Source organism: Canis lupus, chromosome X (genome assembly GCF_003254725.2).
Source record: "Canis lupus dingo isolate Sandy chromosome X, ASM325472v2, whole genome shotgun sequence".
Taxonomy (NCBI): Eukaryota; Metazoa; Chordata; class Mammalia; order Carnivora; family Canidae; genus Canis; species Canis lupus.
This window is the reverse complement of record NC_064281.1, coordinates 69,330,085-69,345,798: the sequence shown is the minus strand read 5'-3', so window position 1 is coordinate 69,345,798 and position 15,714 is coordinate 69,330,085. Positions and strand designations below refer to the sequence as shown.

The 15,714-nt window shown below is 37.2% G+C and overlaps 1 protein-coding gene and 1 long non-coding RNA gene across 2 annotated transcripts in view; both read left to right on the top strand.

Moving 5' to 3' along the window:
* The first annotated feature begins 11 nt into the window (after nucleotides 1-11).
* On the top strand, nucleotides 12-3,061 carry NAP1L3 (nucleosome assembly protein 1 like 3). Its single transcript, XM_025431791.3, has one exon. The coding sequence runs from the start codon at nucleotides 378-380 to the stop codon at nucleotides 1,797-1,799; it is 1,422 nt and encodes a 473-aa protein (XP_025287576.1). The 5' UTR covers nucleotides 12-377; the 3' UTR covers nucleotides 1,800-3,061.
* A 75-nt stretch (nucleotides 3,062-3,136) lies between these two features.
* LOC125754639 (uncharacterized) overlaps nucleotides 3,137-15,714 on the top strand; it is a 101,094-nt gene continuing 88,516 nt past the window's right edge. The window contains exon 1 of the long non-coding RNA XR_007409372.1: nucleotides 3,137-4,997. This is a non-coding gene — a long non-coding RNA (uncharacterized LOC125754639). The remainder of the gene's footprint in view (nucleotides 4,998-15,714) is intronic.

The following is a 15,714-nucleotide window of genomic DNA, read 5'->3' as shown; positions in this document are numbered from 1 at the left end:
GAGGCGCGATCTAAGGGCACACTGGGAACTAAATTAACGGCAGTTCTGACTGCAAGGGTGGGGGCTGGCGATCTAAACGCTGAAGAGATCTTGAAGTCTTACACTGTGCCATTAGGTGCAGCACGCCTCTGTCCGTCGCAGCTGCAGTGAGAGGCCTTGCCACCTCCACTCTCGCCCAGGCCTCTATTGTGGCTTCCACGTCTGCGCGATCACCGCAGCCCAACCCAGCCCCGCCCTGCGCTGTTACCTTCGCTGCTGCAACCTCCTCAGCCCCAGCCTCTGCCGCTACCCAAGCATACGTGAGTCATTTTCTGCCCATCTCTGAGCGCGCGGTCTCAGTGGTAGTCACCACATTAAGGGGTTTGCAGGTTTGCAAAATGGCAGAAGAGGATCTTAACATGGTCTCGGAACCTGCCGCCCAAAGGGTTACTGAAGAGAAGATGGCTAGCTCGTCTAGTGATTCTGGGGAAGAATCGGACAGCAATAGCTCTAGCAGCAGCACTAGTTGCAGCAGCAGCAGCGGCAGTGGCCGCAGCCGCTTATATAGAAAGAAGAGGGTATCTGGGCCTTCCAGAGGAGCACGGGGGGCTCCGCTGGGTAAAAGTTTTGTGGATCGGCTGCCTCAGGCAGTTAGAAATCGTGTGCAGGCTCTCAGAAATATTCAAGATGAATGTGACAAGGTTGACATCCTGTTCTTAAAGGCAATTCACGATCTCGAAAGAAAATATGCCGAACTCAATAAGCCTCTATACGATCGGCGATTTCAAATAATCAATGCAGAATATGAACCTACAGAAGAAGAATATGAATGGAATTCAGAGGATGAGGTGTTCAGCAGTGATGAGGAGGTGCAGGAAGACAGCCCTATTGAAATGCCTGCCTTAGAAAGTGAGCAGGAAGATGATAACCCTAAGGAAAAACCTCAGGTAAAGGCTGAAGAAAACGAGGTCCCAAAAGAAATTCCTGAGGCAAAGACTGAAGAAAACGCAGAATCTAAAGATTTTCTGGGTATAAAGCCTGAAGTGAAAGAAGAGCCTGAAGTAGTCCCCCAGCAAAATGCAGAAGATCAAAAACAGCCTAAAGCAGCAGAGGCTAAGGCAAAGGCTGCTGTAATAGAGGCTCCTAAAAGAATTTCTGAGGTCAGGCCTAAAGAAAGAGTAAATCTTAAAAGAGCTCGTAAGGGAAAGCCTAAAAAAGAAGATCCTAAAGGCATTCCTGACTATTGGCTGACTGTTTTAAAGAATGTCGACAAGCTTGGGCCCATGATTCAGAAGTATGATGCCCCCATTTTGAAGTTCTTGTCAGATATTAGCCTAAAGTTCTCAAAACCTGGCCAGCCTATAAGCTACACGTTTGAATTTTATTTTCTACCTAATCCATACTTCAGAAATGAGATGCTGACCAAGACATATATAATAAAGTCAAAACCAGATCACAACGATCCCTTCTTCTCTTGGGGATGGGAAATCCAAGATTGCAAAGGCTGTAAAATCGATTGGAGAAGAGGAAAGGATGTTACCGTGACAACCACCCAGAGCCGTACAACTGCTAGTGGAGAAATTGAAATTCAGCCAAGAGTGGTTGCTAATGCATCATTCTTCAATTTCTTTAGCCCTCCTGAGATTCCTAAGATTGGAAAGCTAGAACCACGAGAAGATGCCATCCTGGATGAAGATTTTGAAATTGGTCAAATTTTACATGATAACGTCATCCTGAAATCAATCTATTACTATACAGGAGAAGTCAAAGGTACCTATGATGATGGTAAAGATTATGGAAACAGGAAGTATCGAAAATAAAAAAAGAGGCAGCCTGAAGAAATTTTCAAGCATCTCAAAACCTCAAGCAGAAGTAAAGCAGGTTTATATAGGCTCATGTGAGATGCGGGGGGGGGGGGGGCGGGGGGGGGCCCTGGTGGTGGGAGGGCAGGGTGGCTTCTTTATAAACTCAACACAAGCATTCCTTACAGTCTTGTGTTTTCATATTTTCTTGGTATTCTAAAAAATGTCTTAACAGAGTCTAAGTATCAGTTTAGCTTATTGTAGTGTAATATTCTTCAAATATGTAAATTCTGCCAGTTATCTAAAGCATGCTAGTTTGGTGCTACAGAGTTTTGATTTTTGTGAAGTCCTTTTGTCATGTTCCTATTAGAATGTAGCTGTGAAAACTCATAATTGTCAATAGAGACAAATATTTGCTTGAAAAAAAGTTTCTGAAGTACCAATGCAAGTGGTTTTTCTTTTCCAGCCCAGAAAACTAAAGGTTTAAATTTGCTTGTACTAGCTGTGCCTTCATTACTTTGCCATAGAAATACAGTACTTAGATTAATTAGAACAGCTAAATAGTGAAATATGACTGCTTGAAAAAAGATTAGCATAAATTTAAGAATGTCCATCAAGACCACATATGATATGACTGAACTTATTTATGTGACATAGTGATCTATAAATTAATAATAATGAAATTATTGTTTACCACTGAAGTGTTAATATGACATAGTATTTTTTAAGTTTCCTCATCTTATACTGTGTAATTGTAAACTAAAGTTACTAACCACATTTTCTTTATAATATGTTCTATTTTGTCTTTCACTGAGATGATCACTTTATATCATTTGATATTTTTTCATGTTCTGTTGCATTCTAAAATAAATGTCAAAGTGTATCATGCTATAAAAATCTAACATTTTTTCCTAATTATAAAAAAAGTGGGTCTTCTAGAAAAAGTAAAAAATACTGAGGAAAATGAAAATTTAAAAGGAATTTAGAACTATTATTAACATTCTGATATGTTTCCCAGATCTTTTTCTTTAAAGATTTTATTTATTTATTCATGAGAGACACACACACAGAGAGAGAGGCAGGCTTCCTGCAAGGAGCCTAATATGGGACTCAATCCCAGATCCCGGATCACACTCTGAGCTGAAGGCAGCCGCTCAACCACTGAGCCACCCAGGTGTCCCTGTTTCCCAGATATTAGTTCTTCTTTGGAGGATACACATTCAAGTGGTTAGAGAGAAATGGAACAGGGCAGGAAGGCAAAGGGAGGAGAGAGAGGGAGGGAAAAGGAGAAGGAAGAGGGAAAGAAGGAGGGTGGGAGGGGGAAGGAAGGGAAAGGTAGGGGAGGAAGGGAAAGGGCAGGAGGGAAAAGGGAGGAGGGTGGGGAGGAGTAGAATGGATGTGGGGAGGAGTGGGGATGGGGCAGAAGGGGTAAGAGAGAAGGAATGCCTTACCAAAAAGGACATCTATATAAGCCGTTGCTTTCACTTCCAAGAGTAGGAGGGGTAAATGACCTAGGATGAGCAAGTGACTCAGGCTCTGACTTGGGAGGAGGTCACACTCCCAGATGTGGCATTTTTTTAATAAGTGGCATCAGACTTTCACCTCTTCAGCACCATGCAGCTGGTTACAGGGTGATCCTTAGATTTTTGGGTTGAAATTTGTGTGAAGAGGAGGCCCCTTAAAACTCAGCTTACCAGGGATCCCTGGGTGGCGCAGCGGTTTGGCGCCTGCCTTTGGCCCAGGGCGCGATCCTGGAGACCCGGGATTGAATCCCACGTCGGGCTCTCGGTGCATGGAGCCTGCTTCTCCGTCTGCCTATGTCTCTGCCTCTCTCTCTCTCTCTCTCTCTCTCTCTGACTATCATAAATAAATAAAAAAATTTAAAAAAAAAACTCAGCTTACCAGATAGCTTTGCACAGGGCGCAGAGGCACAATAAATAGTAAGTAGTATTTTATTTTACATTTGCCATTTCTCCATCCACATATATTTTCCTTCAAAACCTGAAGGAAAAAGGTGTGGCAGGAGGATTTGGGGATTTCTGGGTTTCTAGGCATAAAATTAATCTAATAGTCTTTCCAAATACCATGATACATGGTTTGATATCTTGCTTTTATCCCTGTTTAGTGATAGCCCAGCCCCATATCTATGTGTCAAAATATTACAATCCATGACACTATAACCAATGATGTATGTTTGCATATTTAGGTTGTTAGGATTTATACAAAACCAGGAAGCAAATTACTGCTTTTAGCAACACCACTGCAATTTTGACAGTGCCTTTGTTTTATTCCTGAGATATTTGTATTCATCAAGAAAGGGTATGGGAGCAGATTTAATTATGTAGCAGGACCAAAGTGAAGACTACAGTAAATATGGTGTACATGGATCACTGCTGCAGACATTCCCAAATCAAATATATACTGTGCTTGCCAGACAACACAGCAGAGCCTGTAAAACTTCTACGTGGAGTGCCAAACCTTTATCGCATCTTAGAACACTTAGTGAAGTAATTTACCCCCTTCCCATTCTGTATTTTCCAATATTAAAGGAACGCATCTCAGAATATTTGCAAAAAAGAAGCAGAAATGCAAAATATAAAAATCATTAAGAAGCACACTACAGGAAGATATCCTGTTTGTAGATTGGTTTATTTCCTCCCAGTAGTCTCTTGAATAGGTTTTATCACAACTTCTTGGCTTAAATCTAAAGGTTAATTAGAGCTGGGTGGGTGTAAGAAGCAAAGCGGAAAGACAGTGTTTAGGTATTTTTACCTTTCCTGTTTAAGGCGTAGGTGGGAGGGTGGGAGAAAGGGAGGGGCAAAGAGGGTGTCAAAGATTTTTCCTTCAGTAAAGCAGGAATTCCGGAAATGCAGGCTGTTTGTGGTAGGTGCTTCTACCGCCTTGGCTTGTGAAGGTGGCTAGAGCAGAGAAACCTCTGGCACATTCGTTGGCTGCTGTTTTGTCCATCATACTTAGCCAGCCAATGACTAGTGCCAGAAGGAGGAGCCGACTGGGCTTGGAACTCAGGAGCAGGAGGCTGAGGCAAGAGAAGAGTTTTGCTCAGTCTTCTACTTCTGGCAAGCTCTTTTCCTTTGCTGTAATTCAAGGCTGAAGCCAGCTGCCTCCATTCCTGCTCCTAACCGGACTAAGGAGGACCCGCTCTCCCTCCACTCTCTTTCCTTCTCCTCCTAAGCATTAGCTGGAACCGCGGAAAAGGTAAGGAAGAAGCTCGATCTAAGTGGACAAAGTGACAATACAGATCGTCAAATGATGCCAATTATCCGTTATGTCGGAGTCTAGAGGTACTGGTGCCCTTGTCCTCAAAAAACTTAAGGGATAATGTGATAAGATAGGAGCCAAATTTGAAAAGGAATTGCAGGCTCTTGAGAAAAAGTGTAAACCCTCCTTTGATGTAGGTGTTTGTGCCCACTAGTGCATGTATTAGGACAACCAGCAGTAAATAATTTCAGTACACTTGTGGATTACTTCACATGTTGTTTTGTGGTTTTTGAAGAGTATTTTTTTAAATTAAAATGAAATATTTAAGTATTAAAATACATAGCATTTAGAAGTATATTTTTCTTCAAGAGATGCAGAACAAAAATTCTCTAAAGCATCTTTGCTTATTGCTATGTAGTTTAGTCCTTATGATTTGTGTGTGTGTGAGAGATAGCTTTTAGAGAGTGGAAAAATTACTAGAACTCTTCACTGAAGCTAATATTTACTTGGGGGAAAAACATCCTTGGAGAACCAATCCAAGTGTGTGTTTTGCCTCCAGCTCAGAAGTAGGAGAGTTTACATCAACTTGTACCAGATGTGCCTTCATTATGGTGCTGTAAAAATGTGATTTGTTGTGGTATGGTACCTTACAAAATTTTATCATTTGAATAAAGTAGCCTAGAGTTAAGAATTTTCAAAAACACATTAATATGAAGTCTCCTGGATTACTTTTTAAAATTTTTGCGTGACACATGGATTTATAAAGAAAAAATTAAACATAATGAAGCTGTTTTTCTCTTGTAGTGCTGATAAAAGTTACTGTTTGCAAGTGGTTTACTCACTTGTGCTCATGAGTTATGTAAGCTAAGGTGATGAAGTATATTTTCTTTGCACTATGCTTCACTGAAAATTGTCACTTTATCACTGTTTTATTATATATTCTGATTATAAAATATATTCATTATAGAAAATTTGGAAAATATACTGAAAAGCCTAAAAATTATTTTAAAACAATTCTGCCTTCAAAGATAACCACACTTTACCTGAAAATGTCTATAGCTTTATTAATGTAACTACTATTCTATCACTATCACTTTTCATTTAGTATACTTTGTTTTAACATATATGAAATGGATATACCATAATTTTTGCATCAGCTTCTTATCATGGGCATTTAGGTTAGGAACATCTTTTTCTAATTGATTAGTAATGATAATCACTGTCTTTGAATTAAAGAAAAATGTTGTGTATGTTGAAACATTTTCTCTTTTGATTTTTTTTCATTCTTTGTCCCTGCAGAATTTTTATGTTAATACAGTCACATTTATCCTTTTTTTCTCCCATAATAGATTTTGGGTATTTGGCTTACAAAGACCTGTCCACATCAAGATCATTTTTGAAAATTGCTCATATTTTCTTACAGGACTCTTATAGTTTCATTTAATGCTTTAACCCTTCTGGAATAATTTTGATGAAAATATTGAGGTAGCTCTACCACTTTTTTTTTCTCTCAACACAACTCACCAGTTGTTTCAACACCATTTATTGAGGGATGTCTGGGTGGCTCAAATCAGTTAAGTGTCTGACTCTTGGTTTCTGCTCAGGTCATGAGCTCATGGGTATTGGGATTAAGCCCAGCCTCAGGCCCTGAGCCCAGGGCCTGGTGTGCTTGAAAGAGGTCTTTCCCTTTGCCCCTCTCCCTGCTTGCTTGTGCACCTCTCTCTCTCTCTCTCAAATAAATAATTTTTTTTAAAAAAAACACCATTAATTGGATATTAAATATCCAATGTAATTATTTGCCACTTTTATTTTTTTTTCACTTTTATTATATAATTCATTGCCTCATGTCTTTGGGCCTACTCCTTGCCTGTTTTGTTCAAAATGGTTATTCTTGTGCCAGCATAAATCTTTTCAAACAAATCTCTGATATACATTTTATTATCTGGTAAGAAAAGAACCTTAAAAAATTTATTTTTCAGATTTTTTTGGATATTTTCACCTATTTATTTTTCCAGATGTGCTGCAGTATTTTTTTTTTTCAGGCTCCCTCCCCAAAGTCTACGGATATTTTGATTGGAGTTTGTTTGAATTTATAGATAAATTTATAGGGAATCAAGAATTGCATCTTATTCAGTCCTTTTATCTAGTGACAAGATGTGTCTTTCCATTTAATCAAGTCTTCTTATATCCTTCAGTAGAATTTTAAAGTTTCCCTGTTAAAATAGGCTTCTCGAAAATATTCCGAACTTGTTCCTTAGTTTCTCCTTCCTTAGTCTGCCTTTTGCGTATGCTTTTTTGCTTATTTTTAAATCATCTATGCTTAAGTGTTGTCCCTATCTTTAAGCTTTGAATGGAGGCAACTGTTTCCTAAAGTGTGATGTGTGAAAAGGTAAGAAGAAATGAGCTTGAGCATCTCAGAAGCTTCAATTCAGGTTTGTCTCCTATTCTTCTCTAAATTGCTATATCCTCTGCCTGAGGCCATTTTTCTCAATTTATGTTGTTCTGTTCATTGCCAGCTTTGGAATGAATGTAGATCAGTATGACTAAGTGAAATGTCTTGAGTTAGAGGTGTTCTGTAGTGATGTAGTAGTTAATTTCTGCTCAACTTACTGGCCAGCATCTGTATTTATTTGTTGCTTGTCTTTCTCATATTGAAGCAATCTCCAGAATATAAAGATGATACGATGGTATACTTTTCTTCTTTACTTCAGCTCCCCTTTTGTTCTGTAGTATGGAGATGTTTCTAAAAAGGGTGTTTTTGCTACTTTCATTATCTGCCACAGGCCTAAATCAAATATTCAGGGCTTGAACTCTTTAAGGAAATCTGTACACTGCCCAAGACCTGTTAAAGCAAGCATTAACTCATAGTCCAGCATTTTTTTTGTGTTAAAATTTCCTCAAACTAAAAGATATTCTTTCCCGTGTGCGTTGCTTGTGATTGTGACTGTTTCTTTGATCTGAAGATGATTTCTGCCTTTATCTTTTATTCTGATGATTCTGTTGCACATGCAGGATTGAGAACCATAGAGCAATGTAGAAAAGGATCTCTAAGAGGGGCATATATAATGTTCTCTAAATGTATTGACCTCAGAAAACTTTTTCTGCAACACAGCTATTAACAACTCCCCTAATTATTGTTCCTAAAATATCAGTTTGGTGAATTTGGCTTTGGCTAAATATGTAAATTAGCCCATCTTCATTAGTAAAAGCATCCCCTTACATTAAAAAAGAAACTTGTTAAAAAAACTTTTTTAAGACAATTAAAGAACTCATAGAAAGTTGCAAATATAGTACAGGAAAGTCTTGTGTACCCTACCCTCAGCTGTCCCAAATGGTAATACCTTATATGACTATAGTACAATACCCAAACCAGGAAATTTTCATTGGTAAAATCTACAGACCTTATTCAGATTCTGCCACATTTTATGTGCATTCCTCTGTGGGCATGCATGGATGTGTGTATGTGTGTAGTTCTATGAAGTTTTACCACATGTACAGATTCATGTACAGATTCATACTACTGCAATCAAGATTCAGAACTGTTCCATGATCACAAACTAACTCCCTCAGACTAACGTCTTCCCTCTTGTCCCTAATGTCTGGCAATCATTAATTTGTTTTCAGTATTGAAATGAAAAAGTTATATAGATGGTTATGTAAATGGAATTTTACAGTATGTAACTTTTTGAGATTGACCTGTTTTCATTCAGCAAAATTATTTTAACATCCATTCAAGTTGTACCTGTATCAATAAATTGTTCTTTTTATTGCTGACTACTATTCCAGTATGTTAACAACTGATCTGTGACTATGCTATAGAAGAATAAAACTGGGAGAAAAGCAAACAGGACTGCCAGTGGACAGAACCTCCCATAGGGATGAAAGAAGGAATTACAAGGTCTTCATAAAATTTGAAAGTTTAATAGTATCAGTAGAAAATGCTTATGTGATGCTTACTATGTACCAGGAATATATAAATTATTATTTATGTAATTCTTGCTACAGTCTTAATTAGGTACAATTATTATCTCTATTTAACAAATGGAGAAACTGAGGTACAGAGAGGTTAAGTAGTTTTTCCAAGCTCACACAAATGGTTAAATGACAATGCCAGGCTTTAAACTTGGCTGTCTTATACCCACCATTTGCTTTGACGTGGATGGAACTGGAGGGTATTATGCTGAGTGAAATAAGTCCATCGGAGAAGGACAAACATTATATGGTCTCGTTCATTTGGGGAATATAAAAAATAGTGAAAGGGAATAAAGGGGAAAGGAGAAAAAATGAGTGGGAAATATCAGAAAGGGAGACAGAACATGAGAGACTCCTAACTCTGAGAAACTAACAAGGGGTGGTAGAAAGGAAGGCGGGCGGGGGGTGGGGGTAACTGGGTGATGGGCACTGAGGGGGGCACTTGATGGGATGAGCACTGGGTGTTATGCTATATGTTGGCAAATTGAACTCCAATAAAAAAAATAAAATAAAATAAATAAAAATTAAAAAATACAAAAAAAAAAAACTTGGCTGTGGCTTGAGTTTATGTTCTTAACTGCTCTACTGTACCACTTTCTACCATGCTATGCCAATTAGGAAAGCATCTTCCTTGTCCATTCTCAGGACTACACAAGGGCCCAAGGAAAGCTGTAAAGAAATAATAAGTACAACCTGGAGGCAAAGGGGTTGTCCATCTATAGAGGAAGACTAAGAATTTCATCTTATCTAACAGTGGTGTGCCCTCAATTCACTTGTAGATCATGTCTGAATAGCTTTTTCAATGTTTCTTGCTTAATTAGACCACTGGATAGGGTTTAGGATCTGGGTGGTATCCATCGTATTCAGGGGTATGATGAAAACTGGCTTAGTAAATGTATATTTTAATTAAATGCAGAATGATCTATTAAAGATTTCTTTTACCTTTCCAACTTCTTATATCTTCATCATTCCCTGTCTGTTTTCCTGTAGTCAACAACAATAAAGATTCTTTTAAGTCAGTAGATGTAAAAAGGGAAAAGAAGGTGTAAAGTGATTTACTCCTCAGCATCCTTGAGCAGAACCCAAAGGGATATTTATAGGATCTGGCATTGTAGAGGATGAAAGTAGGGATTAGAAGTCTGTAATGGGAGGGTGACTGGGTGACGGGCACTGAGGGGGGCACTTGATGGGATGAGCACTGGGTGTTATGCTATATGTTGGCAAATTGAACTCCAATAAAAAAAAAAAAAGGAAGTTTGTATTAGGCCTTGTTTTGACTTCCACATTTTTTTAAAGATTTTATTTATTCATGAGAAACACAGAGATGTGTGAGAGAGAGGCAGAAACACTGACAGAGGGAGAAGCAGGCTCCATGCAGGAAGCCCGATGTGGGACTTGATCCCGGGACTCCAGGATCACGCCCTGGGCCGAAGGCAGGGGCTAAACCGCTGAGCCACCCAGGGATCCCCTTGACTTCCACTTTTATCACTTATTGGCTCTGTGACCTTATATGGATTGCATAACCCCTCTCCTTTTTGTTTTTCATATCTATAAAATGAGGCTGTTATCTTCCTATTTCATGGAATTATTGTAAGGCTTCAATGAGATATTGTTTATCAAATACTTAGCATACCAATTGGCATGTAGTTACTATTTAAATAATATTATTGTTATTGTTATAATTAGGATAAGTGAGTTTTAGTTGGAATTCCAGGTAACGTATCACGATATTAAAGATTTTACAATCGGTATTCACTCTCCAAGTGTGTCCATCTTCAAGGAAAAAAAATCGTTTTTCATGGATATCATGTAACTACTCCTGTTCTTAGATTTTTCCTCCCTAAATAAGTTCCTGGTAAATAATTACCTGCCTGCATCATTACTATGTTTTCAGTCTTTCAAGATCATTTTTAATTTGTATCCATTTCTTTAGAGCCAGTCCTCTACCCAATTGTTTCCTTTTGAAAAGTCTATGACATAAACTCTTTCTTTAGTAATATTGAATGCAAATGGATCATTTCCAGACCCCAGTTGCCTATTTCTATGTAAAATATGGATTTACAAACTATTTCCAGGTGAGATGCTTTCTATATAATCTCTTCTAGTTTTGCCATGGTTTCTAAAAATGTTCTTTTGGTCAGGAAGTTTATTTTTAAAAATTGCTTGCAAAAGTTTAAGAGAACATAAGAGGTGAGAAGTGAAAGGCAGTGAACATCATATCAGATGGCATCTACTTAAAATATCTGCACCACACCCCATAAAGAATGAAATTTGAGGAAAGTAAATATACTTCATGTAATATTTTCCTTTAACTATAACCACTATTTACAACTTCAGGTAAATATCATGATGTTAGATCCTAAGGCTGAAATTGGTATTAACTTACACCAGCCTATCTTGCTTTAGGGAAAAATGTTTCCTTAAATCCAGTAACAAAGGATTATGGGAATAAGATGCAATGCTTATAATTATTTTAGTAGAATTCAAGTTTTAATAGACTTCTTCAGTTTTGGGGTTGAAAAACAAAACGGAAAAGCACTAGGACAAATGAGTCACTTAAAATTTTTGTTGTTATTTTTGGCTGGGTTCATGGTGCAAGGAAAACATTTCAACAAATGTAATATACTTTCAAATATTGGAAGAATTGGAGTTTCATAGCCTAATTACCATGTCAGCAGGTTGCCAATTAGTTGTTTGAAATTACTTTATGCAAAGCCTGCAGCTGTATTTAATTAAGCTGAAGGGTTAGAGAAAGAACGTAGCTATTTTTAAAAATCTGTATAGATGATGAGGCTTTAGGAAGATGAATCCTGACTTTTTGTAACTGACTCTATACTAAAGCAAGAATCCCTAAGCAGCACATAGTAATATATTAGAAATTTCTCTAGTTTGGGAAAATCCCTGGTTGATTTCTAGACAATGGTTTTAGAATTAAGTTAGGTCTTTTCAAATGTATTTAGATTTAAGTTGTGTTGTTAAATATTCTCACAATTCTAATAGTGGGGAAAAACAACTTTACAAGACCCAACAAAACAAATGCAATGTCTTAAACAACACTTTCAAAGAAGTATCATCTCAGTAATTTGATTTTCATTTTAAGATAATTTTATGAGGAAGCAAGAGATCACAAATGGTATTGGCATGCCTCAATTACCATAATATTTATATGTGAAAAGAGAATATTTAGTTGTTTTATTTGATGCAGAAATTTATTTGATGTTAAATATGCTTAAAGTTCTGTATTTTCTTAAAATTTTTAGTAAATAAAAGGTGTGTATAGTAAAATGCAGTTGAGTTAAAGTTTTGTTAGAGTAGATTAACAAAATCTCCATCTACCAAAAATGTATTATGTGATATTTTTTAAAATGCCAGAATTTGTTGATGTTTAAGATCCTTTAATTGGCCTGTCTTCTCTGTCCAGCAACCTGTTCTGTGATAGTTGTTTTATGGACACCTTGCATCTAAGAGAAGGTAGAAGAGAGAATACTGGGTGACATTCCTCATCTAATGTTGGGATCTGTCTTGATATTCTCAATTTAAAACCAAACACATTTATAAAACAATATATAAAATAAATGAACAAATTTAGGAGAAAACTACTTGTAAAAGAGTCAATTCAGAAAAATATTTTATACGTATATTAGCCTTTGGGCTAATAAATATGAAAAATCTTACCTGTACTACTAATAAAAAAGATGACAATTAAAATAACAGTGAGACACTGCTATTTGCCTATTTTGTTGACAAAATTTAAAATTTCCCATCGTTGTTCTATAATGTGAAGAAAATTCCTTGTCACATGCTGCAAGCGAAGAAGTTAGTACATATTTTCTGGAGTATCATTTGGCAGTACTTAATCAAAACCTTTAAAATGTACCTACTCCTTGACCCAGAAAATCTTCAAGGAATTTATCTTAATTTGAAAATAATCGCAAAACCAATTATAAGAATGTTCAATTCAGTATTGCTTATAATACTGAAATGTCAGAAACAGGTGAAATATCCAAAAAGATGGGATTCAATTTATGTTATTATTTATTTATATAGTTGAATAATATAAAGGTATTTAAGGTAATAATGTAGATCTATACTGACATTGAAAGATAGCCAAGGTAAACTGTTTAATGAAAATGGTCCCAGAAATATGGAAATTTATGCATATATATGTAAATTATATATAGTACAAAAATGTTGATACTAGTTATCTCTAATGGGTTTTTCAGTAATTTCTTTTATAATTTTTTAAAATTTTATTTATTTATTCATGAGAGAGAGAGAGAATGAGAGATCGAGGCAGAGGGAGAAGCAGGCTCCATGCAGGGAGCCCGACGTGGGACTCAGTCCCGGGTCTCCAGGAACACGTCCTGGGCTGAAGGCGGCACTAAACCGCTGAGCCCGGGCTGCCCGTTTTTCAGTAATTTATAGTCATTTTGGGATTCTAAATTTTATATAATGACCGAAACTTAACTGTTGTGATCAGAAAAAGTATAGTGGGGGAAATAGGAATAATTATAGACAATTATGTGCAGCTGTGGAGTCAGAAAACATAAAGAATTATGAAGGTGCTGTATGGGCGCATATTTGAACTACACACTATTGGAGGCTAATCTTTAAAATAATGTATTAATATTAAGATCATTTGTGCAGTGTTTGGCTCTTCACAGTGGTCTCCTTAAGAACAAACCTGAATTCCAGTAATGTTGACACTAGCAAAATATTAAGTCAAGATTAATACTTTCTCATTTCATAGATAAGAAATCTTGGGCTCATTGTATGTAAGCACTATCCAAGGTCACACGATAGGTCATAGTGGAAAGTTCACAAAACCATGCTGCTTTCCCTTTCGATTTTTTGGGTAATTAGCAATTACTATAAAACAGGATTTTCTAACCTCTCTTACCTTCAGTGGTCACCTTTCCCTTTAATACCCAAATAACCTAACCTCAGCCTTCATTCCCTCAAGTAACTTCACTAGTCTCTGCTAGTTTCCTTTCCTAAGTATTACTGAGAAAACTAAAGAGTGCTCTGTTATTTGTTCCAAAAGTGTGCCTGCTTGTCACTTATCAGTGCTTTCTTAGGGCAAGTGCTTCAGACCTTTCCTCTGGTCATATTGTGCTGTCTCAAAACCACTTCTCTTTGTTGCTGCTACTTACACAAATCCACATTACATTAAAAATTAACATATCACACCAAAAAGTAAGCCCCTAAAACACAGCTAAGATCTGACTCATGCTTAACAAAATTTTACTGATGATTTGGGAATAGGAGAAGGAAATTATCAGATAGAAAAAGGAAATTTTGAAACTAGCTATCAGAGATCCATTGTCTATGTCTCTGCACAGGGATACCTTAATGACAGTCCTTCCTGATGCCACATATGTTGTGTCAACTTATTTCCCATTTGGAGAGTCCCCTTGACTCTTCCCTTCTTTATGGGTGACTAGAGTTTCCCATTTTTCTTGGAGATTAAAGAAAAAAAGAGTATCTTCTCTTCCTGTCAAAGGCCTATTGGAAGTCTCAGAAGGATTATTTTTAATTTTAAATTGGGTAAGATAAGTTTACCAATCAACCTAGTTCTAAAAATCCCTGCTGAGAAATGACTATCCCACAGAGATTACTGTTTTTATAGAGATACAAAATACATTAAGAGTAGCACCCACAGTGGCAGACGATGCCTGAAAAAATTCAAACATACCAAATATAGACATCAGAATAAATTTTATTATTATTTTTTATAAATTTATTTTTTATTGGTGTTCAATTTGCCAACATATAGAATAACACCCAGTGCTCATCCCGTCAAGTGCCCATTTTAATGTTGAACATACTTAATGCCTTTTTTACAATCTTCAAGATTTCAAGTTCTCATGTTAGTAATCAGCAAGATACGTTTTCTGTAGTTGTTAAATCCTTCAGACAAGTCTATAACATTCTATTTTAAATAATACTGAAATAAAAGGAACCCAGCATTTCTCCTGTCTACTCTCTCTCATTGCCCTCCACAAGATCCAATATGTCTTTACAGATTACAGCACACTTGACTATGCAACGACAAAAAAAAAAAAAAGGTAATAGAAAAGGAAAATTTTGTGTGATTTAGATTTCCACTGTTTTTTTTTAAAGATTTTATTTATTTATTCATGAGACACACAGAGAGAGAGGCAGAGACACAGGCAGAGGGAGAAGCAGGCCCCATGCAGGGAGCCCGAGGTGGGACTGGATCCCGGGTCTCGAGCCAAGCCGAGCCATCAGGCCCTGGGTTGAAGGTGGTGCTAAACTGCTGAGCACTCCCCCCCCCCGCCCCCGCCCCCGCCCCCGCCCCCGCCGGGCTGCCCTGATAACTGTTTGGTCTCTTTAGAAAGTGCCAGATTGTTTTCTAAAGTGGCTGCTGAACCGTTTTATATTCCCACCAGCAAAATAGGAGGGCTCCATTTCTCTATATATTTGTGAGTACTTATTGTCTGTCTTCCTGATTCTAGCCATTCTAGAGATTGTGATTTTATATAATTAAAAGTTGGGTATAATCAAGAGTCTGCACTCAGGACAAGTCAAATAACATTTGTTTTATTTTCCTCTGCACCATGTTCCTTCTCTTTCTTCCTCTACTTTCTACACACCACTGGTGTGCAATAGGTTTTTCTTGCTGTGGTAACAAATCACTATACATTTAGCAGCTTAATATATCACAAATTTATTATCTTACATTTCTGTAGGTCAGAAGTCCAGTATGGGTCTCATTAGG